Source organism: Serpula lacrymans, assembly GCF_000218685.1.
Source record: "Serpula lacrymans var. lacrymans S7.9 unplaced genomic scaffold SERLAscaffold_13, whole genome shotgun sequence".
Taxonomy (NCBI): Eukaryota; Fungi; Basidiomycota; class Agaricomycetes; order Boletales; family Serpulaceae; genus Serpula; species Serpula lacrymans.
Window position 1 is genome coordinate 436,564 of NW_006763302.1, and position 23,704 is coordinate 460,267.

At 45.6% G+C, this 23,704-nt stretch overlaps 5 protein-coding genes across 5 annotated transcripts; 1 reads left to right on the forward strand and 4 right to left on the reverse strand.

The window, feature by feature from the left end:
- Nucleotides 1-1,705: 1,705 nt before the first annotated feature.
- On the reverse strand, nt 1,706-2,125 carry SERLADRAFT_441918 (uncharacterized protein; the record flags this gene model as incomplete). Its single annotated transcript, XM_007322480.1, has 1 exon — nt 1,706-2,125. One exon carries the CDS (start codon nt 2,123-2,125, stop codon nt 1,706-1,708), a length of 420 nt encoding a protein of 139 aa, XP_007322542.1.
- A 2,268-nt stretch (nt 2,126-4,393) lies between these two features.
- Nucleotides 4,394-7,302, reverse strand: SERLADRAFT_363449 (uncharacterized protein; the record flags this gene model as incomplete). The annotated part of the gene is made up of 20 exons (XM_007322481.1): nt 4,394-4,711; nt 4,774-4,813; nt 4,862-4,982; nt 5,044-5,075; nt 5,130-5,268; nt 5,323-5,400; nt 5,467-5,636; nt 5,691-5,715; nt 5,763-5,774; nt 5,829-5,846; nt 5,905-6,118; nt 6,166-6,217; nt 6,274-6,291; nt 6,349-6,433; nt 6,484-6,536; nt 6,586-6,651; nt 6,705-6,907; nt 6,970-7,060; nt 7,125-7,145; nt 7,199-7,302. 20 exons carry the CDS (start codon nt 7,244-7,246, stop codon nt 4,641-4,643), a joined length of 1,557 nt encoding a protein of 518 aa, XP_007322543.1.
- A 1,012-nt stretch (nt 7,303-8,314) lies between these two features.
- On the forward strand, nt 8,315-9,260 carry SERLADRAFT_441921 (uncharacterized protein; the record flags this gene model as incomplete). Its single annotated transcript, XM_007322482.1, has 5 exons — nt 8,315-8,475; nt 8,640-8,658; nt 8,717-8,874; nt 9,031-9,171; nt 9,233-9,260. The coding sequence occupies 5 exons, from the start codon at nt 8,315-8,317 to the stop codon at nt 9,258-9,260; spliced, it is 507 nt and encodes a 168-aa protein (XP_007322544.1).
- A 49-nt stretch (nt 9,261-9,309) lies between these two features.
- SERLADRAFT_476885 (putative argininosuccinate synthase) lies at nt 9,310-11,260 on the reverse strand (the record flags this gene model as incomplete). Its single annotated transcript, XM_007322483.1, has 9 exons — nt 9,310-9,550; nt 9,610-9,710; nt 9,771-10,426; nt 10,486-10,595; nt 10,657-10,739; nt 10,799-10,864; nt 10,927-10,986; nt 11,039-11,118; nt 11,171-11,260. The coding sequence occupies 9 exons, from the start codon at nt 11,217-11,219 to the stop codon at nt 9,478-9,480; spliced, it is 1,278 nt and encodes a 425-aa protein (XP_007322545.1).
- Nucleotides 11,261-19,645: 8,385 nt separating this feature from the next.
- SERLADRAFT_441925 (uncharacterized protein) lies at nt 19,646-22,726 on the reverse strand (the record flags this gene model as incomplete). Its single annotated transcript, XM_007322484.1, has 20 exons — nt 19,646-19,696; nt 19,748-20,112; nt 20,181-20,423; nt 20,479-20,609; nt 20,672-20,710; nt 20,768-20,788; nt 20,841-20,901; nt 20,956-21,050; nt 21,109-21,122; nt 21,182-21,203; nt 21,264-21,372; nt 21,450-21,579; nt 21,635-21,737; nt 21,889-21,969; nt 22,028-22,182; nt 22,233-22,249; nt 22,310-22,365; nt 22,421-22,473; nt 22,529-22,596; nt 22,654-22,726. 20 exons carry the CDS (start codon nt 22,724-22,726, stop codon nt 19,646-19,648), a joined length of 1,887 nt encoding a protein of 628 aa, XP_007322546.1.
- Nucleotides 22,727-23,704: the final 978 nt, after the last annotated feature.

Genomic DNA, 23,704 nt, shown 5'->3' on the forward strand with positions numbered 1-23,704 from the left:
ACACAGGCACAGTGCCACGTGGAATAGTAATTAATATTGCCTTTTTTGAACTTGTGGCTGATCAGCACCACCTCTATTAGGCAATCCAGTCACACTCACCTTTGCTTTTCCATTCGGTACTTTCCGCATTTTGGCATTTTGGCAAATTTTCGCGTCGCCACTGGCTACACATTGCATTGTGCCCTCGCTTTTGTTGTTTCCCTTACTCCCCTTCCTTTGCCTAGCCCCACCATGGGCCCCTTCCTCTCCTTTTTATTCTCACCTGACGGTTGTTTCTGGATCCCCATTCTAATCCACTTTTTCGTGACCTCCACCCTCCTCCTCCTCATCTTATTTGCACCCCCACCATTTCTGATGTCACCACTTCCTATCCGCTTCCATCGCCAATCCGTTGACTACCACGTGCCACTGCTGATATCAGAAAAGCCCCGGCGGCCGGTCCAAATAGGGCAACAGGTCCATCTTCATGACATCAATCTGCCATCATATACTATTGAAACATCGGTTGCTCGTCTTGCCTGGTTGGAGCTTGGGTGGGTAGTTTTTGAGCTGGAGAAGGTTCATCCCCTTGCATCACCCATGTTCATCGCTGTCCCATTCACTTGGGTACACTTATCTTTTGTCCATTGTCTTCGCTACAGCTACACCTACCACACGCTGCCTGGGACTCACTTGTTCCAAATTGGAACTACTCCTCTCCCTCCCTTGTTTGATCAGGTGGTCCAACACAACCAGTCCATTGGTAAGGCCATGGAACTGTCGGATTTGGACTAGGTGGTGGACCGGTGGCTCCAGTTTCTTTTTTTCAGCAGAACATTCATTTACAGTGCAATTATTTTTGATTTTTGAATCATTTTTATGGACACATATTTTTTTAGAATGTCTGACTGACAATAAAGGAACTGTGTTGATACTGATAGTGTTTTGCCTTGCCCTTTTTTTTTACTGCATCTTCCCATGACATCATGATTTTCCTGCTCTCTTTTTGCTATTGGACTTTACTTTATGGCTATACAAACCTGTGACATTACTCACAGCATTCATTGTTCTATCCCTTTCTTTTCCTTTTTTGACAATCTTATCCTGTACTACCTACGCAGGATTTGTCAGTGTACATTCCTTCCTTCACGTTCTTTCTCATTCTTTTTGCACAGCTATACTGTGCATAGCCTACTTTTCTTTTACTATATAAACCCCTATATTTTACCTTGTAAAAACAACAAGAACTCCATTCCAGACTTCTTCTCTAAATTCAAGTTCACTACTCTGCTGCTTGTGATCCAGTGTGGTCACAACACTTCCCACTGCTACCACTGTCAACTGCTGTCATTGTCACTTCCCACTTTTGAAGTCATTATCATCCCTTTCGATTAGAATCCTTCTGAGCACTACAGTTTGTGTGTCAGGAGCCTGCTATCACTGGGAACTTCATCATATTGTCGTTCTCAAACCTACCTTGTGCTACAATTAGCAAGGTAGTGCTCATCTATACTCACCACAAAGCCCCTATCTTTCTATATTCCAACTATCCCTCCTCCTCAAAACCCACACCCATACATCTCTGGGTTTTACTTTGAAGGATCCTCATACATACCACCCCACAAACAACCAGACCACTCCACTGTTCTAGGAGGCAAAGCCCATAAACAAGTTCTGTGGAATCTGGGAGGATTGTGTGTTAGTTTGTTTTTGTGTGTGGTTTTTTCTAACAACAGTGCTCATCATCAATAGTGGGTCGTTCAAAAGGAGTTTCCTGGTGAGTGATGTTATTTGCATTAGAATCTAATGCTATTAATGCATAGAAATCATTGTCATCAGATGATTTGTCTACTTTGGCCACTTTAGCATGTATTTTTCCCTTCTCCTTCCAATAATTTGGTTTATCAGAAGTATCATCATGGTCTCTATGTTTGCTGGCATAGTGGCCTCTCTTTCCGCATTTGTAGCATTCTGCATCACGCCTATATGGGGTGCTTTTGCTCGTTCTTTGGTTTTTCTTTTCTTTAGCTTTAGCGGTGAGAGCTAATCCCGGGTCTTGATATCCAGTGTGTGATGCTCGATGATCTGCTTCCTCAAGAATATGTGCTATTATGTCCTCTGGAGTGAGTGTTGTTTTGATTGTCATGAGCTGGCCATAATGGCCAAAAGCATAGAGCGGTAGCTGTCAGGCAATGATGACATGATCATAGCGGCAAATTGGGGGTCTCCTATGGAGCCTCCCATGCCAGCAAGGTCTGATCTGAGCTTGAGCATCTCGTTGATGTGTTCAGTTATGTTTGTCCTCTCTGACGCTTCCAGCCTCATTATCTTTCTCCACATATTGAGTTGTATCATATCACCTTTTCCTTCGTGTAGTTTGCAGAGTTCTTGCCACATAATGTGTGGTCCTGTCATTTTTGAGGTGGCTTTCAGTCTATTTAGCATAGAGTCTGATACAGAGTTGATGATGAGCTGACATGTTTTGGCAATCTTTTGTCAAAAAACATCTTTTCGCTCCTCTAGCTCCTCTATGTCATCTTCGGTAGCAGGCTTTCCATTCTTGTTGAGTGGTTGTTTATTGGAATCTAAACTGAACTCTCTCGGTGGTTTGGCTTTTCCGGAACCTAACAAGTCCTTTTGCTTTGATAATAGATTTGAGTCTAAGTTTGTAGGTTGACCAATTGGTTCCTTTATCATCTAGTTTAGGGACATTGGTTCTCGAGGATTATTGGGATGACATGTCAGAACTGCCAGGGCTCATAACCTGACGAGATTATAAAACTAGAATAAAGACTCAGTCTTTGAATGATAGACTGTAATATATTGATATACCTGTAATAAAAGACTATAGTACTTTCAGTGTCATGTATTATTAATGTGTATATAAGAGTATCCTCACCTCAGTCTTTGAATGATAGATAGACTGAGGTGTAAAATCATCAGGAAAACGAGTAAGTATGGGTTCACGGGAAAATCCGATGTCAGGAGAACTTTCCCGCGCGTAAGGGAAAGTTCTCACGTGCATCCTACGACAATCGAGGTATCTCTATGTGCAAAAACATCCTATTCACTACATCTATGGCATGAAACAAGCCGGGCGTGTCTGGAACAAATCACTCAATGACGCTATGCTCTCATGGGGGTTCACGTGACTCGCTTGCAAATACTGTGTCTACACTCGCACTATGCCATCTGGTACATGCATCACTGCTGTGCATGTGGACAACTTCTTGACGATCGCCAGTTCAAAGGAGGAGAACAAGATTTTCAACTCCGAACTCAGAACTTTATGGAAAATTTCAGACCTAGGGGAGGCAAAAGTCTGCGGTGGAATTGCTATCAAACGCGACCGCCTGAATTGCGCCATTGCAATATCACAAACAGCCCTCATTGACAAAATCATCTCACAGTTCAACTTACAAGACGCTCAACCACTTTTTATACCTATGGAGCCGGGTCAATACCTTTCTCGTACGACTCACACTCCCAAGGACGATGATGAACAGATACAAATGGCTTCTACGCTGTATCATTCATTAGTAGGATCACTGATGTACCTTTTCATGGGTACACGCCCCGACATCACTTTCGCCGTCCAACAACTCAGTCAGTTCTTGGATTGTTATGGGCCAGCACACTGGGAAGCAATGAAAAGGGTAGTACAATACCTAAAAGGCTAAAGAACCTTGAAACTACATCTGGAAGGACTTAATCCCATACGGCTCATCGGATACACTGATGCCAGCTTTGCCAACTGTCCCGACACACAACGATCCATTACGGGCTACTGTACTACTGTCGGTTCTGGCATGGTAACTTGGCGTTCCATAAAACAACAAATTATCACCACATCCACATGCGAATCTGAATACATTGCAGCGTGCGAGTGTGCAAAAGAACTCATATGGCTTAGGACTCTTCTCTCTGGAGTCTATCACCATCAAATTGAACTGACACCACTTCTATGCAACAACAACGGTGCCATCATACTCTGTGAAGATCCATCTTTCCACGCTAGAACAAAACACATAGACATCCGTTTCCATTTCATTTGCGAATGAGTACTCGAAAAGGACCTATCTGTCCAATACATAAATACAAAACACAATATTGCCAATGCTTTCACTAAAGCACTGCCTTCAAAATTTTTCATATCTCTCCGACCATTCATGGACGTTAAATGATCTCCTTTATATTTTATTTTTATTTTTTTAATTATCTTTCCCTCATTTTCTCTCTTGTATCGAGGAGTGTTGGAACCTATTTACGCTACAAGTAGAATACCAAAGGATCACATGATCAACACGCCAGGTTGATATTCGTTCGAACCACTCTCTCTTTCCCCTCAGTTTGTCATTGTCGTAACACAACTGAGGGTATGTTTCGTTTATCTCATATTATGATACATATTAATGGTCTTTTATATCTAGTTTTCATCCTGTCTAGTTTTAACAGCATGAACTCCACATGCTGGCTGGAAAGTATAGCCGAATAGAGATAAGACCTGGCCGGCCCTCCTTGCATGTCCCTGGCTGGGCTCTGTTGCAGGGAGCACCGACCGGTCGGGCAGCCTGTATGTTCGTCCCAGGTGGCATGTCCTTATCACATATATTACATGGAATCTGACTGAATGGTCTGATGTACACTCCTGCGAGACAGCATTACAGTCTTACATTCTTTGGCATTTGCCGCATAGCTTGTCGAGCTCCAAGATCGCCCAACACGTCTTCGGCTAGTCCAAAATAAACATCGTAAACACTGTTGAAGTCACTTTTATTTGATTGTCCAACTTACCTCCTCCAAGAACCGCATCAAAAGGTGCCGTACGATAGAACTGCCACTAGGATTAGCTTGGATGCGGCAAAATGGAAGATCAGCATACCTGCTCAATCAGTTGACCCATCCCACTTTTCGTCAGTCCCCTCCCTCCAAATAGCTGAACAGCGTCAATTGCAGTTTGCTGAGCACAACGCGTGCAATATAGCTTCAGAAAAGCTATTGGTCTGCAGGGCAAGGAAGATCAGTGGTTTCAGATCTGGAGAGTCGCATTTGTATATCACATACCCGGCAAGCCTCTGCGCTTGTTCTTTGTAAGACTGTAATAAAATAGTTATATATAACAAATCCGACAAAAAAGTCAAGCTACGCACCATATTACACATTTGGTGCGTGATATTTTCTAACCAGTTCTGAACACTTTCAGTACGAGAAATCATAGCACCTAACCTGTTGCGAACGACTGCCTGAGCATTCAGTGGTTTTCCAAAGGCAAACCGCTGGCTAGTCCATCTTGGGTCACGTTGATATTAAGAAGTAAAAAAAAGGAGAAAGATAAAAGTTTACTTTAGGCACTCCTCTACGATCATCCGCTGGCTTCTCGCGGAATTGCAGCACATGGTCCAACGCTCGTGGTTGAAGTTGCTATAAATATGTTTTATGTCCGATAAAATCAGCTGAGTAATAATCATAAGAAGATCAGGCTCGAACCTCAAAATGACAAAGATCCCTCCTCCCTCCGGACCTAATGTATTTTCCACCGGTACTTTGACATTGTCGAATGTGATGTATGCAGTTCCAGATGCGGTTGAGTAGCTCGTAGTTATCAGTCTTGTCTCGACACCTTCTCCACGTTCCACCACGATGGCTGTTAAACCTTTCTGCAGGGAAATCCTTAATAAAGGTTGTGAAACAGGGGCAAAAGAGGGACGAACATCTGTCTTGCATCCGATAGTGAAGCTAAAAGCGATCAGGAAATATAAGTTGATACCAGAAAGCAAACATACTAGTCCGAGAAACTAGATCAAATCACATTATTAAGAGACTTGGTAAAGATCAGAAGCGACACTTACGTGCCATTTGTAATCCACCTGATCACGGGCTGAGTTAGTAGTACGCCGATGCAATTTTTTCATCACGAATACTTACTTTTTGGATCCATTTATTATCCAATGTTTCTGGTCTGGAGTCTTCGTCGCCTTACATTGCAGCCCCGCGACGTCACTCCCCGCGAAGGCCTCAGAGACAGCCAAACATATAAATTTTTCGCCAGATAAAATCTCAGGGACAATTTTCGCCTTAAGCGCTTCACACCCAAAGTTGATGATAGGCGGCAGACCAATAACAGCTCCACTCTGAAGGCCTGAAAGGAAGTCAAATACGGTGTATGAATCGGAGAAGAAAGCCTACCATCAATATAGCCACGTTCTCCGCACCGTGCTATCTCTTGAAAGACAATAAGCTAAGCGGCTACGTGTCAGTCTGAAAGAGATCACAGTGAAACACGCATGGTAATACCTCGTGAAAATAATCATACTGTATATATACACAGAACGATCAGTTTGGGATATTCGATGAACACCGTGAACCCACCTCTTCAGAAGTCACTCCACCCATAAGTTCAAGCCCTTTCAGATGGGGACCAGGACCCATACGCATTGTATTTATGTTAAGATCTCTGTGTCGGGATGTTATCTTGCTTCGTACAGAATATTTGGTGATACGTACGTCATAGCTTGAACTATCCTCGTGGACGGGCGTTTTCCATCTGCTTCCCTAGCCTGTAACACTGATTTTATGCATGCAACCTAAAGGTATGGGGTAACTCACTACGGCGTCAGGAAGGAGGATGTCATCGACAAATTTGCGCATCGCCTTTTGCAAATTTCTATGGCTCTATAACGAAGTCTTATTGGCAACTCTAGCCACTAGAACACCATATTACTTACCTCTTTATAATAGGGGCTGTAATATCCGTCAGAAAGCCACGTTGGCTCTCCGTAAGGTATCGTGCTCGGTTCACCACAAACACGGCCATATATAACACTCTCTTCGTCTGTCAGAATTCCTACCTGTAGGCGAGAGAACTGAGGGCGGAGGATAACTTCATGTCGGTGTAGACTATAAAATGCGTCCGTTGCATCTTGGCCAGCTATTGCGTAGATTGTGTATGTCGAGATGCGGGTAATTTAGTCAGAGGGTTAAACAGCGTACCGATTTCTGCCTCCAAGAACACAGCTTCGCCACCTGGATGAAGACTCTTAAACTTCGAGACGTCGTAGACTTTGGAATCGATGACTATCCACTAATGTATTTTTAAAAGATGAAGTTAGCCCTTTTCACGCTGTTGTATGTATGATTTCGCTGACAAGGTCAATGTTGCTGTTATGCTGAGAAAATGAGTCAGATAGAAAACGACCGATACAGTATTAGTTATACACGCCTTTGCAACTTCCTCACGTGTGTATCGCTTCATTTGCTTGTCGGCCATACCACCAGATTGCAGGATACAGATGATGATGAGAGCTGAACAGGATGCTTGTGCGCAAAGGCCGGAAACATATTATCTCCTGAACTTTGTTTCGGACATACCGGAACGAGACATTCTCAAAATTTCTATGCTGTACCATAAGGCTCCTGGGTAAAAGTAGCCATATGCTCTACAGAGCCCAAGCTTTTGCAGACGGCGGCTAAGTATAATGGGACGGGACCAAGAAACCACCGAGATGAAAGCACCGGCCGTCGATACACGTATCCTGAGTCCAACAGCCGCGGTAATCCAATCTGACTCGGAACTTCCCGTAGTACGAACGTTACTTTTATATTTTATTTCGATCTAGGAGCTTGGATCAGACCAATCCGTAATGTGGCCTGGGCCCCATGATGCTCGACATTTAAGATATTCATCCTGATTAAAACCTATCTCAACGTGTCCGATATTATTGCTTTGCGCAAGGTTCCACATCTTTCCACCAAAACTAAACTGAATTGATTATTCCATCAGACTTGTCGAACCCTCCATCGATTTAGCTATGAGCGAGGCATATGGCTTGACCAGTTACTCCACCTCCAGTCTTTCTTACCTCTCCCCAGCATAGTTCGTGATCTGAACGCCTTCTCCAATCTGGAAATAGAGCGAATCATACTCAGCGCCTTGGAGACAGAAGGTTCATGGCTATTACCCAGGAATGAACTATCGTTTTTTATATATCCAGACATACCCTCAGGCTATCTGGCGTTTTTCGCAATTCGTCTCCGACTCGTATCTTCTAACTGTGTATTCTGAGGGTCAAATGATATCGAAATAGAAAACCAGTGCCCATCTCGCCCAGTGAAAGCTGAGCGTCAGCCTGTCTTTTCCGTCAAATATTACTCCCAAACTCACGTGTCACGCATATCAATCCGAACAACTCCACGCTTCATATTGCCAGCAGTGCTTACAAAGTGTGAGTGTCGAATCCAGATATTTTGAATATAGAATGGCTATCGTGTTCGCTATAGCCTGTCGGCAGTTAGACTGCGATCCTATTTATCCTTCTAGATCTTGTCCCCTCACGCAATGAAGGCAGCATCATTTGAGCAGGTCACTATTCTGCCCTTCAATTATCCAATGGCCCCTCGAGATATCAATTCAGATTCGGAGCTCGTACTGTATTCGAGTAGAACAGGGATTCGTGTCGCCAACTGGAGCACAAAAAATTGCGTCACTGTTAGACCGCAGTGCGTACCACGTATCGATAATATCAAGTTCATTGTCAGCTGATTACCTTCTCGTCTGCACTAGTCTTCCAATGATATACTGAGGTTGTGCGGCCCCTACATCTTTTGCCTGACGACTCACTATATTGACATGTGCAACTATCCCTGTACTATTACTCATGAAGGGAGAACCGTGTCGGGAAAGTTCGTGAAACTTGCCACACACACCTCTATAACTTGTCCTCAACCAATTCCAGGTCAGGTGCCCTCACAGCTACAGATTTACCAGTTCTTTCTCAAAGTTCATGTTCGCGCCAGAGGGCTTTTTCTTGATTCAGTCACCTTTAATTCTTCTCTCCGAACGCTAAACGTCGACTGGGTGGAAACGCTAGCCATCGCTATGTACGAAGACACTCCTCCGTACGTGAATACCTACTTTTCATATGGCGTCAACCGATTATCATCATCCTTAGTTCATTGATGGCTAGTGTATAGATATATGTTCCGAAGGATGCCGCGGCGTTTGGCTCGAAATAATAGAACCAAGCGAGGAACGTTTGTTAATAGCTTATACAGCGAAAACGCCTGCAGTGCTATTGTAGGCGAGTATGCCGCCGGTTCGAGTTACCTTGAAGGAGATAGACAGACCGAAAGTGGTCACGCTCAGTTACCGTATCTCGATGGAAGGGTAGTGTTGGAAAGCCCGGGAGGTGCGAGGTCAGGCTACTTTACCAAATCAAACGTGCTGCGTAGTACTGACGCGAACTCATTGTGACAGAGAGCTACCACCTGTACACGCTGTCTGAAGCCACAGGAAGGATCGCCTACACCAATCCTTATCATATAATCTAAATGAAGATCTAAAAGCAAATATATTTTGTGAGCCATCCGTGGTATATGACGGGAACTACAACAACAAAAAGAGTACAAGACGGCTGATAAACAAGCAGTGGATACAGATGTGATACAGATGCAGCACTTTTGTGACGTTCCTTTGCGCGGCGGGATGATAGACAGGGCCCACTAGACGCGAGTACCATAAACATCTTGAGGTTGCACGCCAGCTTGGCCTTTTCGGATGTTAGCCTGAGCCCACCTGGAATAGTATTCGAGTAAGCTAATTATATCGTTTTCAGGAACTCGGACGAGACTCACTGTTTGATCCGGATGCTCTCGATTTGGATAAAACCGGTGGTATCTGTAGGTTCGAATCCACCAAGTTCATCCATAGATGATTGACGCTCATCATAGAGCCCCTAGGTATATCGAAATAAACTCAGCAGCTCAACAGCAACAGAATCAGCTGTATATCTTACCTCATCCGAGTAGCGTCCCTCAACAACCACGTTGCCTTTGTAGAGCTTGAGTCTAACGACGCCGTTTACTGTCCTCTGGCTAGCGGGGATGGCACTTGTTACAAATTCCCTTTCAGGAGTGAAAAAGTGGCCATTGTACAAGATCCTGCTGAATTCAACAGTGACGAATTGGTCACGCAGCGCGCGTACATTTCTGTCCAGGGTAAGCCCCTCGATATCCATGTGGGCTACACGCAAGATGGTTGCCCCAGGAGACTCGTAGCATCCACGGGACTTCACACCGATGAACCGATTTTCAACAATATCGATACGACCAATACCGTGTTTCCTGCCGAGTGTGTTGAGTGTAAGGAAGATGTCCACAGGATCTGTGATAGTTTTTTGATCCGATGTAACAACCTTGACTGGTAAGCCAGCCTTGAACTCAATAGAAATTTTTTCAGGGGTTGCAGGGGCGTCCTCCAAGGATTGAGTAAGTTTCCACATGTCTGTGGGTGGTGTGGTGTTGGGGTCCTCGAGAATTCCGGCCTCGTAGGAGATGTGGAAGAGATTCTCATCAGTCGACCATGGCTTGGCCGCAGTTTGCTGAACAGGAATCTGATTTTGTGCGGCGTAGGCAAGGAGAGCTTGCCGTCCGGCGAAACGGTGGTAGAACTCTGCACATGGAGGCGCCCATTGTGAGGAAATAAGTCAAACGCGATCGATGAGAGCTAACCTGGAATCCTCCAAGGGGCAATGACCTTGATGTCTGGTTTCAGACCATAAAATGCGAGTTCAAAGCGGACTTGGTCGTTTCCTTTTCCTGTGCATCCGTGTGCCACAAAGCTGGTCAATGATTTATCATGTAAGTCAACATTCTTTGGCGAGCGGATATCAAGCGGCTTACTCGCATCCCTCCTGATCGGCAATTGCAATCATTCCGCGAGCAATAACAGGTCGTGCAAGAGAAGTGCCGAGAAGATACACGTTCTATGAGCAAAGGGATCAGTTGACCAGCGATCACGCAACAGGCTGGCCTGATGACAAACTTCGTAAATACAGTTGGCCTGAACGGCAGGGTAGATCAAGTCGGTTACAAATTCACGCTTCAAGTCCTATAATGTCGGGGCGATGGTCAAATCACACATTTCAGAGAAAATGGTTCGACATTGCCCACCTCGAGGAAGAATTTTTTGGCGCCCACAGCAAGGGCTTTAACCCGGGCTGCCTCAAAGTCCTAGGAAGAAGTTTAGTTGCTTGGTCTTGTTTGATCGACGTGCAGAACGCACCTCTTCTTGACCAACATCAGCCATGAAGGCGTAGACCTCATATCCCTGCTCGATCAACCATGCTAGGATGCAAGATGTATCTGCCGTAGAGTTAGGGATAAAGTAAGGCCTCGGAGTGCGCTGACCACTCACCCAGCCCTCCAGAGTAAGCCAGAAGAACACGACCAGATTGCGAAGCCATAGTAGATGTATATGGAAGATGGAAAAGAAGAGAGGAATATCGATTGAATGTTGAAAATCAAAGGAGACTTTATATATCTATCGCATAGTCATTTTCTTTGGATCTAGATTATCTGTTCGTCCGAAAGGATGCCGTGGTCACGTGGTGGCTGTGTAGCGTGACCCACTTTTACCAATGCATGACTCACGGTCACGGAACGTGATTGCGGGGGGGACAAGGGGATTTCGCCTTTCTGACATCTCATCTGTTTCTGTGTGGGCAGTGTCTGTAGGCTATACCTCCCTTATCGTTCTCAACGCCGTCCCAGACAGCGGCAACGCAATAAACCAACGTTATATTCTGCATCAAGCTCCTCTAATATCATTGTAAGTGAGTGATACTAACTGTATATATGCCCTCGTCATGGAGGACTGATATCGGCTACATCCCACTCAAGCTGTACACACGTCATTACACGACCAACACCCCGATGAACAACCAAGAACCTCTCAACAATCGGCGCAATAACTTCCAGCGACGAGCGTTTATAATTCCCGCAGATACCCCTGCTAGTTCCATTAATGCTGGACGGCGAAGGAAATCGCTCTCTCCTGATACACGCAATGCATTACGGCTGGCTATGCCCCTGAAGGCCAATGATACAAGTGATGCACTTGGGGGAGCGAAGAAGAAAAGGCCTGCTCCGACCGTGCCTACCTCTAGAACTTCAACTTTTCCCGAAGGAGCTACATTTGAACGAGGACGCAAAGGAAAGGTCAAGTCCAGACCTCAGTCAAGATATGCGGTAGAAAACTCCAACGTTACTCAGATTTCTGTCTCAGAAACTCGCCACCCAAGCAAGAAAGAAAGATCCAAATCTCGTGACTCTTCTCATCCTCAAACTGTAAAACATTCGACTTACGAGATTGACGCCACCGACAATCAAAGCGACTCTCAGTTAGAGTCTAATGTGGTTATTGTAGAGTTAAGACGCTTAAGAGGGGAGGTCGAAAATTTAAGAAGGGTTTGTTTAGCAATTCTTATCTATCCCATAAATCCTAATAGTCTATGCAGCAAGCTCAAGAAACTAAGAAAACTATTAAAAAACAGAGCAAGGTAAGTCATGTTAAATACTAGGTGCCAACGTCATGATCTATTTACAATTACTACCAGGTTATCGATGAGCTACGACAAGAAATCACCTCAAATAGCAAGGTAGGTTTGGTATGTGTTAGCAAACTTCTGACACCGACTGACTTGGCATCCAGGATCTGAAGGAATCAGAGTTACAAGTCCAGAAATGGAAAAGCAAATCCAAAAAGTCAGAAGAGGTATGTAAATTACTTTCTTACATATATATAACGATTGTTCAGTAAATCACAGATTATCAACAATGTTGAGAGCAATGCGCAATGTCAGATATGCATGGAGCTCCTTTGTAAGCCCTTTGTGTGAGTGTGTCCCATTTTTTTTGTACATCTGCCATTTATACATCATATGGTAGTCTTTCTCCTTGTGGACACATCTTCTGTTTGGAGTGCCTCCAAGAATGGTTCCGCAAGGCTCCTCCAGACGATAACGACATGTATGACGACGACGACGACGATTATCACCTTTATCGACGTAAAACATGTCCATGTTGCCGCAAGGCCGTGCGTCACCGCCCTATCCCAGTCTTCGTCATCAAGTCCATCATTTCTGCACTCTCAAAAACAAAGGCATCTTCACCGTCCGCAGAATCTCCAAATCGTGCATCGCCAATAATTGAAGGTGACCCCTGGGACGGGCTGTTCCTTCCACTGTCTGAAGAAGATGACTATCAAGACGACGATGACGACGACGAGGATGACGACGAAGAGGATGGTGAAGACGACGAAGACGAAGATGATATCGAGTGGCTGATGGATGTTTTCAGTTACGGCAGTGATAGCGGTGATGAACCCTACGAGGGTGAATACGTATCACCGGATTGGGAGCCACCCACTGTTCAGGTTGATGCCGATGACTATCCGTTTAGCGATTTTGATGACATTGACCTCAACGTTCTGCGCCGGGGTGTAACCATCGACATGCTAGAAACTTACGCAGTGGAGTACAGCCACGATTTCGGATTGATTGCCTACCTTCAGGACGACAATCGCATCTTTCTCGGGTGGACTATCAAGCTTAGCGCTGACGACGATACCGGCGATGTTTACATTCAATGGTTGTTAGATGACATGGAAGAAAGGCCTGACAGATGGGAAATTATAGAGCAGGACGACGGGACTTGGGATGCCCATAGGCTTGTGCCAGCAGAGGATGTTATCGATCATGAGGACACCGACTCAGACAACTACATCGACAATGATGATCTCGATTAGGTTAAGGGTGTGGATGACGGCCAGTTTATTTTCAGTAAAGCACATCATGTACTTGTCTTCTTTTCTCTCTTAATGTTCCTTGTAGAAAGCCTGCTGTAGATTAATGTATTACGTATATTGTCTATACCCTACATGTACATATCTTCCATGTTGCAAAAATTTGTATTTTCTTTTTGTACAGCTATCCCATGTGAACTCGAGAAATATATATTGTTTGTTACATACATCATGTCGTGGTTACAATAATGGGATATCTATATGATATTTGAATTTGTCGTTATGCTAGAGATGCTGTACATGAGTACCATTTTGTTTCGAACTTTCCACCACTACTGGCTCATCACGGTGAGGCTTCTGAACCTCAGGTTCCAGATTGCGTAGGCGCATCTCCACTAGGAATTCCTTATCTCGTATTGACTGGGACCAAGACGACAAAAGCCGTACGGAGACCACGAGTGAGCGCGCCAAGCCTGCGACAGCGAATATTCCAGGGTAAACATGTAAGACTAGATAACGAGAACGTTCAACATCGAGCAGAAAACTCTCAGAATCAAAAGACTCACGCGTGAATTTGTTATCAATGGGCAAAGCCAAAAAGTGACGGGCAGCCCAAACCATTGCAGCAGGTAGAAGCACCATCCCAAGAAAGCCACCGGTTAGTGGCCCTATGACCTCCTTCGTTGCTGTTAGAGGATCTGGACGAGTCCACCCTTTGTGTGTGATCTGTGGGATTTTTATATCAATGCTGTTGTGCAACTTATACAAAAGATACCGCCTTACCGTGGCAAGTCCTCGCGTAATTTGATTCGGTGGTTGTACCCGACGAACACGAAGGCCAATCGTTCCGTAAACAAGACCAAGGGCCCATAGGTCAACGATCCGTAAGTGAGGCACCATTGCAGGATTGAGAGTTAGACGAATAGGGATGGTGATGTAAAGCTCGACTACCAATGCGAGAAGAACAGGTATTATAATACCCAAAAAGAGTATCATATACGATATCTTTGCAAACCAAAGGAAAGAGCGTTTCACGAAAAACACCGAAAACCGAGCTCTAGGTCCACCTCCGCTTCTCCTTTGGCGCCTTTTGTCCATGCGGTCTGTCGTTTTTGCAACTACATAACAACCCCACAGAAGGTAGAAGCCAGCGATAAAGGAGTAGCCATCGTGGATATCCTTTGCGACGAATAACTTGAAAAACTGCCTTCCCACCTGTATGGGAAGTGCGACCCCGGCGGAGACCAATACGGCAACGATGACCCATATGGCAAGGATGAAGTAGATAATTCTCGACCGGAAATTGGGTGGTATATAGACGATAGTGAAGTCAGTTTTGATGTCTCTCTTGGCTTTCTCAGCTTCGGCGTCCAGCGTAGCTATCAGCTGCCTTGCACCATCGTCTACAGGCTCACCATCTTCGTGCACCTGCGCAGTAGCCCGCATGTCCCTTGGAAGAGCAATATTATCCTTGGCCGGAACTCTGCGGAAGGTACCGTCCGATACATTCACCACATCGTCTTCGTCAGTTCCAGTACGCACGAAGAAGCCACTCCAAGTCTTGTATTTTACGGTAACTTCCTCCGAGGGATGTCGCTCTCCAAACATGTACGAAGTTAATCGTAACTCAGCAGCCAGAAACTTCCACACCAGAACTGCAGCTCGATGAAGAACCTTTCTTGGCCTAAAGTAATGTAGAGTGTATGGTAGGGCGAGGAGCAAAAAAAGAAGATCGACCGGTACGTCGGATAAGGGCTCTCTGAGAAGCTGGTCAGTCAGCTGAGTGCAATGCACTGTCTGTGGCTTACCGAGTTTTCCACCGTAGGGGGAAGATAGATTTGTTTCCGATGAACAGAAGCGTAGCGATGCTACCAACACCGCAGGCAACTACAACTGAATACATCACCGCGCTGACAAGAAGCTTCCGTAGCTGCGTTAGTGTTGGCCTGTCGAGAATATCACGGATAGGGTGGAAATTCTGGTCTTGAGGATCCTTAATGAACCACATGGCGCCAGGACGCATGATTGTCCGACATCCGGCGAGAAGAATGGCGAATTGATACCTGGAAAAAGAAATCAGGTATGACTACCAGGCGATGTACACACAACAGAACGAAACATACATGAACATGGTACCGGCTACCCAGTGATAAAACATTGCAGTTAATGGAGCTTGTGAGAAAAAGGCAGCACGAGATTCCAGACTTGCTTCCGGGAAGACCCACACGGTGCAAGCATCCAGCATGGTTCCACATCCCAGAGGGAATACGACTAGCTCAATCACAATAAATGTAGCTACCTACGGAAAATCAGCATCAAAACTGTGATGACCACAAAATACATGCCTTCACTACGAGCAGCTGCTGCCTAATAGCGCCCCTCACAGCTCTCCCAGCAGTTCTAGCATTTCCAACCGTAAGAACGTTCAAGTACAAGGCCAGAACCAACGCAACTACGCCATAGCCGAGAACGACAGCGAAGATCCTTTCCTTCGTGCCGTGACCTAACGCTAACCGTATCCATGTCTCCTGTAACCGCTCTATTGCGTTTCTCACTTGGAAGCCCAGAGTGGCGAAATGAGGTTCAGCCAAGCGTATCACTTGCCAGTCACTTTCTAGAATCTTCTCGATACCTCGCGTCGCACTTGCTCCCGAAGGAGTAGATGGCCACTGAGCTGCAGCTTTATCCAGCAGGTGGCTGGCTGCTTCCAGATACCGCGACTGCGTGGCGATATATATCAGTAAGTCACGTAGAACTTCATGAATATTTGCTTACAGTCATTGAGGTAAGATCAGCTTCCCAGGCAGCTGCTTTCTCTCCCAGAACTTGTTCGGTGAGCGCCCAAAATATATAATGTGAAAAACTGAATAAAGCTTGAAATGTGTGCACGATGTAAGGAAACACGATTCTGCCGAGAAAAAGTGTGACTAGATCAACGATTGGATCTGTGATGAACCTCATAGCTCGTATTGGTAGGTGTAGAATGTGAAGGGAACGTTGGGGATTCAACTACGAAGGTGATTAGTACATGGAAACAAATAAGTACAAGGCGCAGACAGACCGATAACAGTGCCGTAGATTTTCCAAACAGAAAAGGTAGGCCTACGCCAAATCCTATGGCGGTATCGAGGACAAAGATCATGAGAGTAGCCTTTTCAAGAACTCAATGCAATATACTCAAATATCGGCGGGAATTCTTACATTTTGAATCACTCCAAATATGGGGCCTCTCAAACCGATTGCTAAATCAGCAAAAAATCAGACAAAGATATGCTTGTTCCTTTGATGTATGCGTACCTTCCAAAGCCCCTTCCATGTCATCCTCTACGTTGCCGTCCATTTCGTCAAGAGCTTCAGCAAACTGTTCCAGGGCGATCGGTTGCTGCGGCTGGTTTATGTTAAGGGCATTGATGTTAAGAGCATCTCGGATTTCGCCTACTCCTTGCTGTTCCAACTCAACCTCGACCTCCCAATCGGAGTCTTCATCTGTCTCGTCCTCTTCCGCTTCTTCGGCCTCTCCCTCTTCATATTCTTCCTCCTCCTCTTCCTCTTCACTCTCTTGGGTTGGACGCTGTTCCGCATCGTCTCTCTTCTCGATACCATCGTTATCCGCCTGTACTTCCTGAAAATAGCGATCATACTCTTCAAGATCTTCTTGTGGACGCTTTCTTTGCTCAAAGTAGTTTGTTGAACTCGATGAAGGACCAGGTTCTAGATCTTCTGGCGCGCGATAACTAACCAAGCCAGGAGAAACCAAAGGAGCATTCGAGCCTAGTGTTGAAAGGCTTGTTGATGAGACTAGGCCTTCTGGGGGGGGAAACGTTGCGCTTGGTAGAGGAGGTCGCCGAAGAGGTGTAGCATTGATATCAGATATAGATGATGTCGTCGACGATGTGCTAGAAGTAGATGATGACTCAGCTGTAGGGGAACCGCTGACAGTAGTAGGTTGTAAAGAGCTTGAAGATAACAGTTCGTAGGAGGAAGAGAGAGCACTAAGTTGCGAAGATGACATATGCGTTTTGTTGCGGAGAGAAATATCGTCGCCGTTCTCTGAATCAGATGCTGGGAAACCTGTGAAAACTTCTTCAAGACCATCGCTGATATCCCCCTGTTGAAGTTGAGCAAAGGGAGGGGGTCTGAACGTGAATTGAAACTGATTGGCATTGGCATTGGCGTTCTCCTCGACACTAGGGTTCGCAGCCAAAACTGCAGGTCGTGAGACTTCGCCTTGGTAAGTACTTTCAATATCTCTGTGGTGATGGTGCGTGGATAAATGATCCTCCGAGTCTGATGATGTAGAGACGTTTGATTGCAGATCGGGATCCGTCAAAAGTCTTCTACGTGCACGAGCGGGCATCCGCACGCCAGGTGGAAGTTCATCGTCATCCTCTTGTGCTCTCGCCTTGCCCTTCCTTCGCCAAACATTGGTCGTATCTCTAAAACCCTCCTGAACATCCACAACATCATGCTCCATTACTCGACGGTGCCTTCGCATTTCGTCTACAGCCGCAACACGATCCTCATCCTCCACATCTGTGCCTTCAGGTCTCCATCCAGGAGGCCTGAATGGGAAAGGATTATTTCGACGAGCCCGTAAAAGCCTTGCCTGGTTCCGCCGAAGATCTGCTATATGTGCATGGTCAATGCCTCTTATAACAAGTGGATCGTTTTGTAAAGCCGGGGGAGGATCGGGAAGATTCACCGGCACCTGTCGTGGCTCGACAATGGGTGCTCGCTGTAGGGGTGCCTGGGGTGGTTGTTCCCTAACCTCGGGAACGACCTCGTCATCTTCAAAGACGCCTGGCCGTGCATTCTGGGATATCCATTCCCGAAGAAGAAATACAGCAACGAAGACGAGAACAATCAGCGATGCTATAATTTGGCCTGCAAAGATGTCATTTGAAAGGGTGCGCCAGAAAGGACGTGTCATCATCTGTACAAATAGAGGTTGATACTCGAAAGTCGTGATTGTATCATTCGTGTGTGTGTTGTTATTGTCATAAATGCCCGTGTCATATTGTGGATCGCTGGAGGGACGTGGGCTACCGCTTATCCACCATGCTCTGGGGGGGAAGAAATAACAAAGATAAATATGAGAGACAGAAGGAAGACGACAAAGACATACACTGATTCTCCGACCGTGAAATATACTCTCCATGTCCAAATCGTAATCCAAGGTAAAACAGCAAGCCACATTACCCCAATCAGCACAGTTCTCACTCCAAAGAGAAGCGCAAATAGAAGTTGTTGAGCCAAACGTCGCATAAAAAGCAATGGGGGAAGAGTAGCAGGCATATCGGATGCATATACTGAATATCTGGACATGAGGACTGGAGCACACGCCTACCGAGGGTTGTCACTCACCTTTGGTAAACGAGTATGGATGCTTGCAGACATCGCAAGTCTTCTTCTTGCTATGAGCCAGCCAAGTTGTCAAGCTTTGAAAGGTTTGAGTAAATGTGAAAGTCCTCTGACAAAAGGTGGAGATAGTTACCAGTCTTGGTGAATGTACCGAATGGTACCCGAACATTTGCAAGGATAGAACAGGGGTTGGTCAGACTCCCCTGGTGCACTGCATATACGACATGTATCTAGCCACGCATTTGAGTGTTTACGAAGGGTCGAAGCTGGAAAATGAACATGCGTACCCTGTTCCTCAGCTTCCTGCATTGGTCAAAGGGCCGCACACACGGAGATATTATAAAGCTGCCTCAATGTTGTTTGCAAGGCGAGGCTAATGAAAGCCTGATTGATTTTCGTTTGAAATACTTGGCGCAGGTTGTAGTAAGGAACTGAAGAGTGCGCAAGAGAAAATTGCGAGCTTTACCGACTCGACAGCAGCTTCGATGAGAATTGAAAGCACGCTCTCTCCGGTAACATAACAGCGCCACCCAAATTGGGCACAAAGCACGGACAAACACAGCTCCAGTGAATTGCCACCAAGCGCCAAGGTACTGAAAGACCACGTCATACCAGTACAATAACACAAGATCAGAGAAAGAACAGAATCCTTGTATTTCATGCGTAGTAAAACAAATATGTTACACAGTACATTGCGTCTCACGCAGCCCTTGCCAGCGTAGTCTTTCATTGCGTAGAGTTAAAAACAGGGAACTCTCCGATACGGAGTTTGGTCGCCTGTGTGCCTGTTTAAATCACGTCTAGGATGCCAAAGTTGAATGCACTTACCCCAAAAGGCCACAGGGTTATGTTAGTAGGAGCACCAGTGCAAGATGGGGACACAGGGGGCGAATCCGCAAAAGTATCACCAGCGAGACCCCATGCGACGGGACAGGCAGTAACAGTGATGGTCAATGGAGGCAGTCCAGCGTCAAAAATGGGAGATGGAAGCTCGCCGGAGGAAGGCGGGTTGCTGTTGAACGTCAACGTAGAGGGGTCGATGGCGTATTGCCATGCTTCCGTAGCTAGGTATTGCAAATCAACGGCGAGAGGCTGTTGAGCATTTTGCGCAAGAATAGTCTGGTTCCTAGATATGTCGAATGCATAGTGTAACGGGCCACGGTGAACGGCGATAGAACTTTCAGGCCTATTTTCTGAAGTTTTCGAAGGACAAGATGTCAGAGTTCGCTTCAGCAGAAAATGAACTTCGTAGCGAACATACCAAGAGTTATCTCCGCTGGAACGTTGAGCACTATCGTCGTGGTACCGGCACCAATGGATACGCTTTGCAACCCATTTGAGGGATTCACAGCTTGTGCAGCCCCTCCATTAATTGCGATAGTTCCTCCGCTAACCCAGCTCGGGATACGAACATAGTATGTGAACGCCGAAGTTGCTGTGATGGTGGTAGTGAGGGTGTCACTGAAAGGGTACAATGTATCTACATTAACAGTAACAGCGTTGTCTATTCAAGGAGATCAGTACTAGTGTCACGGCAACGAAGCACGAACATCACGAACTATTCGCTAGTGTCGTGGATGTATTGAGAGGACCCAAGTAAACATGGACGAGGGAGGATTGATCGGGCGTGGTGACGAACGAGTTGGTGACGAACTTCGGCCAACCTTGTGGATGGTTGACAGTACAACAGCTATTAGACGATCAAAAAATCTAATAAGATACGTTTGGGTAAGAAACAGGACCGTCACTCACGGGTAATTTGGTTCCAGTCCAAAGACATTAGAATAGGCACTAATGGAGGTTTAAAAGCATCAGTATGCGGTCTATCACTTGAAGGAGATACTGCACCCGTCTGTTGGGAATGGGTCCCTGTGGGTAAATGGTCTAAGCCAGTGATTAGAAACCAAGAAGGATTTCTTACGGGTTCATGTTCATAGCGGCAACCTGGTTTTGCTGTTGCAAATATTGACGAGACCACATATCTATGCCGCATTTAGTAAATAAAGCCCCCGAAGGAAATGAGGCGGTGCACATACTTCCGGTCAAAGTAGCAGGAAGTGAATTGTAAGCTATCCTCTCCACTCTGTCTGCGAACTTGGTATCTCCGATCATTTGAAACAGATATGAGCCGCTGTAAAAAAATAGAGCTATCAAGCGATGTACGAAGCAACCGTGTAATGTAGACGTACGAGTACATAGTTTCCTATATAAAAGGGGTCGGTTAGATTGACAGCAGTCAACTTATGACAGAGAACAACGTACCACAACATCGCAGAGCTCGGTTCTAGCATTTGGCGAAGAGATCATGACTTTTGTTTCTCGCGGTAAAGTAAGATGTCCTCACCCTCTAATAGCTTGTAGACCAGCAAGGTACTCGTCTGCGGCAAAAATTCCAGAAGGACGGCCGTGGTACTCGAATAAAAGGTCCCATCCTGAACTTGCCCGTTCCAAATCTATCACAGTTTGGCCCGTATGTCAGCGTATGGCCCGTATATCAGCGACAAACTATTTTAGCGCAAAAAAAACGAACCTGACTGATTGTGAGTAAAACGGTATTGAACAGCGGTAGCCTTTAGCCCTTCGGCGACATTGACTCCATGCCAGGTCAACGTGTTGTTGAATGGATTGACAAGGTTTTCAGTAGCTGTGGTAGGAAAGTACTATATAAACAAAGAGTTAGTGAAATAAATTACAGAACAAGAACAAGAGCGTCACCTGCTTATCAAAGACATCTTGCCAGGAGACACCACTGTTTCTCAACATTTCCATAGTGTTAATGAGGAGGTTTTCGTTTCCATTCGGGTAAAAGTCGTATAGCCTAGAAACAAAAATTAGCCAAACCGTGGGTGTATGTGTGAATGACCTGAGACTACCATTGCAGGATAATGCAGAAATCCTCCCATCGTGTCTCAGTCCAAGGCTCTAATCCCTGACCACTCTGCAGCATTGTGTTGGCTAAGTTAACGAACTTGTAAATAGCGGGAATGAGGGTTTCGGAAAGTGTTGAGTTATACTCGATCATCTGGATAACGCCAAAAAGGAAGGGGTACCTGTAGGTAATCAAGGTACCTAAGGGAGCTAAACTTGTTGAAGGATGTCTCTACTGACCTGCCCCAGAGATAACGAGGTTTGGTCGAATCAAACACTTCTGGTCCAATCCAACCAGTTGAATCTTGGTTCGCGAAAACATAATCCAAGAAATATTGCGTCTGCGATTGAATGGTCGTATCATTGACTATTACACCGTTGGGAACTAAACCATTCTGAAGGTCTGTTTAGGACCAGCATTCAAATCCACAAGGAAAAGACTCACAAACCAGTAGCTCCCAGCTATGCGGATGTGAAACGATTTATGCAAAGAAAGACCAATGTATTAGATAAAGTACACACCTTCCTCGAGGTTCGAATACGTATAGTTTCCTCCTGTCCAGTCACTCTGAGCCACACTGAATAGAACGTTTGTCAAAATACTGCTGCGATATATCGTGATATACGATGCACTAATCATAGAAATTTCGTTCGTTTCCAGCGAGACCATTGGTCTGGACCATCAGCTACATACATGGTAGATCAGCAAATCATCCCTGAGTGTCACTTTATCAAAACTACCTGGTCATACAGCCATCCGGAGGGCTTGATAGCTCCGAGAGGTAGGTATAGGTATTGTTTAGGAGAAACTTGAGATGAAATAAAGATTTAACTCAAAAAATGATACTGAAATAAGGTGTACTCACGTCCAGTGGTATTTTGGGCCAACACCCCCACTATACCTAGCAGAGGAAACAGGGAAAGTAGGCGGATCATCATGGTGAAGGTACGAGAAAGGTGGGAGAATTTCATCTCTTGCAGAAATCTTTTATAGTGCAATGGATCTGCGCCATTCGCAGCTCACCCCGTGACATAGGCACTACGCTCGATCACCTTCGGTCCACCACGGTCCCCCGGGTGAAGGAAGAAAGGGAGATAATCGTCACCATTAAGGTAAGCGAAAGTTTGAAACCATTCAAATCACAGTCGTTTTTGGAATGCTGGCTTTCTTTGGTAAAGTATCCTGATGTACGGGTATCTGGGTTGTGCTATACTTGTACTGTTTGCAAGTAAGTCCTCAAACACGGAGGTCTCACGTGGGCTCGGGATCTATATATATATCATCTGACCGAATCACCACAAGCCACCTAGCATCAGCGGGTACATGACGAGTATGAGCGAGCTCACCTGCAACGGAAAACGAGGCCCCCTTCATGCTTCCTTGAGCAATGTTCTAACATGTTTCCGGTTACACGGTGTAAAATTCACATGCACGAGGGAATGTAACGGCACATATGGACCGTAATCAAGCCCGGAGCGACAGGGGAATCCCGTGCCCAGAGAACTTGGTGATTGGCGCTTTATGCAGACGATGAATTGTAGCAAGGCGACAGAGACTAGGATACGAAGCCAAATGAAACAGGATGATCGAATTGCGATAGAGTACTCACTGATTGATATGCAAGGCTTATCTTTTTGTACAGGGAGGTGATAAACATATATTCACGAACAGTGAGAAACTAAAAGTCAGCGGGAAGGTACAGATGAACTGCTTTCAAGTCCTGTCGACTCGAAGTGCGAGGTCAAATATATTCAGTCGGTCGGATTTGAGATCATTGATTGTCGGAAAGCTTGATAACACATGATGGTAATGTAAATCCCGTTCAGTAAACGTCTCACGGCCCAGAATCCTGTTAGGTACAACTCCGCGAGCGAATATTATCAACTGGCTGGAAAATACAGGTTTAACGCACCAAC